We start from the raw sequence: 7,500 nt of genomic DNA, 5'->3' as shown, positions 1-7,500 counted from the left end.
TCATCCCTTCGTGATTCATGCGATCAGTCGGTTTTTTGGGTGAAATTAGCCTTGGAATTCACTAGTTGGGCAGCGAAGAAAATGACATAATTAATCTATATATTAGTACCGGCATAAGAGTGTCTACTGTCACTCTGCTGCAAACTCGACATGTCTTTAATCAGACGCGATCATGATGGCCATTAGACCGCGAAAGAATAGCCTACGTGTAGCCTTACCCTCCCCCCGAAAAGAAAACGGGAGCAGGGAACGACGTTCCCTCCTCCCGTTTTTCTTTCGGGTGGAGAGTACGGCTACACGTAGGCTACGAAAGAATTGTGTGCGTGATTGGAAACGAGTTTTAAGTTTTCGTTCGCGCAATACCCGGTTATCGTATGACTCGGTAACACATCTCACCCGGCTAGTTACACTAGTAATAGTTTTCATTACATCTGCCATCTGAAATACAGGTATGGGATAACGACGCCGGACTGAGCTTAAATCAGAGTAAACAGCAAAACAACGATAGCAAGTACTGACCAATATATTGCAACATTGAAAAACACTGAAATAAGGAAATCGGCTAAAAAATCTATGATAAAGTGTAGGCTATCCGTAGCCTCTTGTTCGGCATCATTTGATCATGTCTGTAACTGAAAGCTATCATTAGATGTATATTTTTAGACACCTTAATATTGCTTCAAACAAAGCCATAGCACTTCAATTTCCCCAATGTATGATAGCCTTTTTCATCATCGGCTTGGTTCCTTGTTCCAACGTCTCCAAATCTAAGCTGTTTGACTGGAAGAGTGGACTTGTTAGTAAGCGGACCACTGTCCTCACGCCACGTTGCGTCATTTTTGTCACAGTTACAAACTTTTTTGCTATCTGCACATGACTTTTTCATCCCGCATGCACATTTCCCACTTCCAGGTGTTGCTCCGCCCCAGTACATCATTTTGTCTGAATCTCGGGATACCCACCATCCATAGGCTTCATTTCCCAGGTCAAGCCGCAATTTAGAGAGATAACATTCGTACTTGATGAACTGTTCGCAGTGTGAGGAGATTCTAGTGAGCATGGCCAGTTGGGACAGACTCACTCCGGTGTAATTAATGTCACGTGAGTAACACCCACGATCATCGCACCCATCCACCAATGTTCTATTCTCACTGTCGTGACTGATGACTGTCACACCAGCTCCATTCTTGTCAGTCATGTTACAGATCACGTCAAAAGGTGCTAAGTTCCCTTCACCATCAGGATCGATGATGTAGTCTCCACTCTTTGCTGCTGGATCCAACCTTTTCAATGCGCTGCAAGAGCTTGCGTATCCTTTACAAGGAAACACATTTGTTGAGTTTACATCCAAGCAACATAACGTTTAATTTTTTTTCAAGGAAAGGTGTTTATATTGGCCGGGTTTTTATACTAGAAACGCATAATTCATCTGGGACGAACTTGGGCAAATATTTTTGTTCTGCGTCTCTTAAATTTGGCTAGTATAAAGACGGGCACAAGCCGCATTACGCGTCTGGATGAAGTATTCACTTTAGTTCGTCTTTGAAGACGCACTAAAGTGGATATACTACAGGTCCCCATTTGAAAAACGATATTTCTTCCGACCACCTTTTCACGTCATAGTGCATATGTTGTCGGTCAAACTGAATGATCTGGTCTCAGGTTGAATCCGTTTTTCCAAGGTTAAACTGGTGATCCTTATTTTACCTTTATGAACTCTACCTAGTTTAAAGCAGCTATCAACCCTCCAACGGGCAATGGAAACATCGATACTTTACCTCAAGCTCTGTCTTTCTCATCTCAACTCATCTTCTTGTAATGTCACAACTCTTTTCATTATTTAATTTTGTATAATATGTCAATTGATAATCCTAACATAATCTTAATTTTTCTCTAGGCTTAATTTAGGCTCCAATAAAGTTTCCCAATCTGAGTGCGTAGTCAACCTAGCTAAAATGAGGATCACAAATTTAACCCGCAATCCAGGTCAAAAGAGTTTGGACATTGTCTTGGGTAGCCTCCCAGAGCAGGCGTTTTTTGGCAGGAGGACACTTGTTCAAGGTCTAAAGTTCGTAATGGGCCGCCATGCATTTTGAAAGCACACAGCCGGTAGAGGATTGAGACGACACTACCATTTCATAGTGTCCTCCTCTCACTGAGTGCAATTTTTTTGACTGGCCTCAGGCCTCTGTTATCCTTGATATATCCAAGATGTCGGCCATTAATTCTTACCAAAACAAAAATACGCCTGTGTCTTGGGAGGAAGGAGAGGATTGGGGGGGGGGGGGGGAAATAAGGGCGAAAAAGACGGCGAAAGAAGAACACACGTTGCTCATATAACGATAGGAGCATGGACACTTAATTCTCAAGTTTTCACCCAAATTTGTCAAGTGTCGCAAAGTCTTTTGACCCGGATTGTAGGTAAAAACGGATTCAACATGCGAACGGATCATTACCGGCAACATAGATACTAGTAGTCACAGTATCTACCTTCCGTATTTGTATTTTATACGTGTCAACAGTTTCTATGCTCAGCTTCATTGCTAACGGTTTTATTTGCTACTTCTCTCTTTTACACTGAACTCCATCCACTGTCTGATTGACAGGAATGCTCCCACGACCGGTGTTCATTAACATACAAGTTCAGTAAAGATTATTTTGTAAGTCAACCCGGCATCCGTCAAAAGTCATATAGGGTACCAGCTTATGATCACATCGGGTAAAATTGAAAGGATATGTAAGGCGCCAAAAATAGTCACTATCTTCAAGGCATACAGCTTCAGTTCCTGGATCGTCAAAATTTCAACATGGGATACAGTTTGCCAAGATAAGAAAAAGATATTTTATAATGTCAACCAAGCAATTTGGAAAGTCAAATACGACTATATAGGAACAAAGGAATAAAAAATTAAACTTCATAAAAGATTAAGAAAAGAAAAACTGCTAAGATTCTAAATATTTTCCATAATGACATTTGGAAAAAGAAAATGATGAAATCATAATCAATGCTTGTAGACAAGCGGAATGTCGAGTTCAGAAAAATTAGTGTCGCCAAATTAAAATTACAAGCAACTATTACTTTTCTTTTTAATCTTCTTCTTGAAAACCAAACTAATTCTTGCCTTCTTTTATCAGTAGAATATTAATTGCCAAAATCAGATCAACAATGAAGCTACTCGCGATCGGCAAAATATTCTTACATGTAGAGAAAGAGAGAAGACTATGGGAAAATCGAAAGACACAGAATACAAAGTTCAACGTAGAACAATCCTTTGATGCCAATTTTAGCCCTCTGAGCTCATTTTCACCCGGGGACGATTAGAGTTTATTTAGATGCTTGTAACAACGACATTGAAGATTCATTTACCTTTGTTTCCAGGGGGTTTCACCATCCCCATGTACGTTGAGTATGGTTCAGTCACGAGACAAGCGGGACAATTGTTTTCCTTTCTTTTGTTGTTCAAATCACATTTCTTGGTGTACCACCAAAAGTTGATGCTCATGCATGGCGGATCGTTGATACACTCGTTAACGCAGTCAGAAAAGCTCTCTACAACTTTGGAGTGGTAAGTTGCTTTCAGAAGGGCGACTCCTCCTTCACTTCTTGATTCGCGGCAGTGTGCGTCTGCCAGCACAGCCAACCCTCTAAGCTGAGTGCAAAACAATATGAGAGAAATGTGGATTTGATACATTTTGGATAGCAGTTCAGAACGAACGGTTCTGTTGTTTTCTTTCCTGCACTTTGGTCATCAGCACCTGCACGTTTCTTATCGTTCATAACGTTTCTTTTTAGTCTCTTAATGATAAGTCTGCCAAATGCTGTCATCCTCCTTGACAAAATCTATCAAAATCTGCCAGGGAATTAATTAAAATGAGGACTGAAATAATGAAGGCCAGATGTTGTTCGAAGATATTGCCTCCTTAATTTGCTTTTAAACTATTCGGAAGCGCACCTCAGTTGACATAAGGTTGCCGGAGTCGTTGGTTAATTAAGCATGGAAAAAAGAAAGGTTCAACCACTGTGAAAATATGATTATTGCTTTCCAAGGGTAATAAGTCTCTGTACAGCTTCAACCTAGGAATATGCTTACCCCTAAGCCAATGGTCAATACCTGTCCAACAAGATGAAATGTCTAAGTAACAGCGCAGCTTTGAAAGTCAGAACCGACTCTCTAGAGATCTGTTTTTTTCTTTTCTGTTTTAATTCTACTCCATTCCTGGCCAAAAAGAAACCTTGTCCTTACTTGCAAATTCAACGAGCAGGAGAACGTTTTCGTCCTCAGCTGTAGAAAGGGATCTAGGAAAGGGTATTGACGGCCTTGGCGTCCCATGACACACTTGGGGAGAAAGGTTTCTTTATTTAATTATTGTCTTCACCATAGATGCTAACTACGGGTGCGACGCTCGATAAGAGGTATCTTTTTCACGTCGCCTACACTGGCAAGCGGTTTCATTTTTTTTGCACAATCTCGTCGGATCACTTTTTCTGCAAGCAACAATAGCGACGCCAGCACATGCAGCCGCACCTTTCACTACCTCAGGGGCACCCAACGAGAACATAGTTCAAAAGCACTTATATTAAACATAGCATTGTTAAGCGTATTTTGGTATTTAAACGGCAGATATAGGCATATTTTTATCCCCTAAATTTTTTTCATCTGTTCGCATTTCCTAGCTGAAAGTCTAGCCAGAAAAAAGGCTCCCAAAAATTCTAGGTGACCTTTTTAGGGTAAAAATCAGTTAAAAAGGGGCAATTATACCATTTTGTAGATGTTCGAAAATCCTAGGAGAGGCAGGCAAGCAAGACATTTTACAGCAACTGTACCGAAAATTCTAGATAAAAAATCGTCTCCCGAACAGATATTTTCCGAAAATTGTCGTTGGATGCCCTGTCTGACATATGTAAATTAACCTGTCTTTTGATCACTCGGCTCTTCAAAAATAAACTAGTTCGGGCTTCCGAATGCCGCACCTCAAATTTACTGTACGATATATATTACAAATAAAGTTCGAACGAGAAAATCATGTTTGTCCTGCGAGATAGCTTTACCGCTGGACTTTTCGATCTGCTGGCTTGTTTGCAATCAAGGTACATCTCTCCCATCACGACTTTTGTGTCGATTTTGTGCGGGATACTTGGTTGCATATCAAGGCAACTCATAAAAACGCCTTTATTTGAAATTGTTCCCGTAATTAAGAATGGCTTTTCTGCTAGTTGACAATTGATGATGATGATGATGATGATGATGATGATGATGATGATGATGATAATGTTGATGATATAGAAATCTCATGAGGAACCCTAAAAAAAATTGCAAATAGCCGAACTACAATAACAAATATAAATATATCTTTAAATTTAACACACACGAACCAACGTTTTAAAGACATGTTTCGGCATTACTTACGCCATCAGCAGTTTAATTAATTTAATCTACAAACCTGTCTTCTCTAATCTCTTATATACGTTACAACTGGAGAACGTTAAGATTTAAAATTTGGTTACAATGACGGTTATATCCGAAAAATGATACCAATTTGTGCATGCACAAGTGTTAAATAGTTTTTTTGCAAAAAACAAAAAATATTACCATGCTGTAACTGACCATTTAGTTCTGGCTTGCTTTAAACGTGAAATATAGATAGTTTCTTTCAACTCAAGACTATCAGCGTCTCTATTTGAGTCTATGATCGTAAAACAACTAGGAGTGCATTTTTGTTTAAAATAGGTGTTTTTGTACATGAGTATTATTGTCATTCAACAGATGTTCCTTGACCCTAGTTTTAAAATGGCGTAACGTCGCGCCAATCTAACGGGTCGTTATATCCCGCGGGTCGTTGTATCCCGCAAGTCACCATTGACCAGCCATAAGCTGTTTGCCATCCGGTTTTGACACTTTTTAGGGTAGATCTTCGTTTTAGATAATGGGTCTTCGTTTTTGATCAATAGGTCTTCGTTTTAGATCAATGGGTCTTAGGTCTCAGGTCTTCGTTCTTGGGTCTTCGTTTTAGAAGCACCCAAATGAAGCAAAGGTTCTCGAAGTTCAGAACCAAGTCCCAATTTAAAACGATGTTACTAGTGTTATCCTGTTAGAATTGGCAATTGACTTGGTGTTATAATCATGATAGGGTCAATGAAATACAATGCTAAAAAGTGTGTGAACGATTTTTCGAGCTCTTCAACGCGAAAATAGCTGTCAGTATTCAGCAGGTCTTCTTGAGAGCAGCTTCCATCCAAGTTTATGGAAGGCCTCAGTGGATGATGCACGAGGTGTAAATCTAGGATTATACACTCTGCTTTCAGTGTTCTGTAGAGCTTATAGCTGATCGTAAAGTTACATTACCCCTGCAGACCAGCAAAGTCGAATGAAAATAACATGCTAATAGTAAAAAACATCCGACGTCCAGCCTCTCAACGGTAAACTGAAATGATTTCATATGTCTGCATGAGAAGGCTTAGTTTGTTTCCTGTCGTGTTACTAATAAAATCGAGATGATTTTGCCAAGTTGCTGATATTTTTGGTAATATGATAGTCCAATTCGCGCTGGCTTCTATCTATGATAGTAAATGTGGATTTGCTAGTAGGCTACGTGGATTGGATATGAGCTATTTACCGACTTCATCCAAATCTGCCCTAATTTGCTAGTAATCGGATCCCTCTTTATTTGCAAAGGGTTCTGGGATCGCCAGGGGTGCAAACATTGCAGGTCACTGTAAGAAAATGTATGGCGGAAACTAATTTCGACGTCCAAATACCGATTTTGGAGAGAGATCAATACTTTTTTCGACGCAATTTTATCAGACCTCGATTTGGACAATCTTGATACATGGCAAGTGTAGGTTTTTGTTTTAATAACCGTGAATTATGAGATAAAATTTACTCGGAAATCTTAAACTTGCTCGCGTATGGTTGTGACGGTGAAATTGACATCTTGTTATATCCTCGAAATATTACAAAAGTAGGTATAAAACGTACACTTGCATTCTCACCTATCAACATTGCCCAAATCGATTTCTGATAAAACTGTGTCGAAACAAGCGTTGGTCTCGCTCCAAAACCGTTTTCTGGACGTCGAATAAGTTTCAACATTGTGTTGTGTTCTTGAACAAGACACATTACTCTCACGGTGTCTCTCTCCACCCAGGTGTATAAATGAGTACCGCCGAATCTAATGCTAAGGGTAACCCTGCGATGGACTGGCATCCCATCCAGGGGGGAGTAGAAATACTCCTAGTCGTTTCATGCTACAGAAACGGGAGATAAGCGCCGGCCTGATGGGCCTTCTAGGCTCGTAGTAGACTTTACCTACCTATACATTTTCTCATGGTGATTTGCAATGTTTGCCCGCTGGCGGTTCCACAACGCTTTGGGTGTAAAGCAGGGATCCAATTACTGGCAACTCATTCATTGAGCTTTGAGTTCAATGTAATAAACAGTTAGCACTACCCACTAAAAATAGGACAATGTCGGATCAAGTTATCCGTATAGGATAATATCA

General features: G+C 40.0%; 1 protein-coding gene across 1 annotated transcript; it reads right to left on the bottom strand.

Annotated features, from left to right (window-relative positions):
- Window positions 1-359: 359 nt before the first annotated feature.
- On the bottom strand, window positions 360-3,740 carry LOC138021396 (neurexin-4-like). Its single transcript, XM_068868259.1, has 2 exons — window positions 3,368-3,740; window positions 360-1,314 (listed from the first exon to the last, which is right to left on the bottom strand). The coding sequence occupies exons 1-2, from the start codon at window positions 3,690-3,692 to the stop codon at window positions 680-682; spliced, it is 960 nt and encodes a 319-aa protein (XP_068724360.1). The 5' UTR covers window positions 3,693-3,740; the 3' UTR covers window positions 360-679.
- Between the last annotated feature and the right edge of the window lie 3,760 nt (window positions 3,741-7,500).

Source organism: Montipora capricornis, chromosome 10, assembly GCF_036669925.1.
Source record: "Montipora capricornis isolate CH-2021 chromosome 10, ASM3666992v2, whole genome shotgun sequence".
Taxonomy (NCBI): domain Eukaryota; kingdom Metazoa; phylum Cnidaria; class Anthozoa; order Scleractinia; family Acroporidae; genus Montipora; species Montipora capricornis.
This window is presented reverse-complemented; position numbering and strand designations above follow the sequence as displayed.

Excerpts from the sequence above, each read along its gene's own strand:
- LOC138021396 (XM_068868259.1), bottom strand. The coding sequence starts at position 3,692 with ATGTATCAAATCCACATTTCTCTCATATTGTTTTGCACTCAGCTTAGA. Across the intron at positions 1,315-3,367 it reads GAAACCCCCTGGAAACAAAG|GATACGCAAGCTCTTGCAGC; the intron begins GTAAATGAATCT and ends TTCCTTGTAAAG.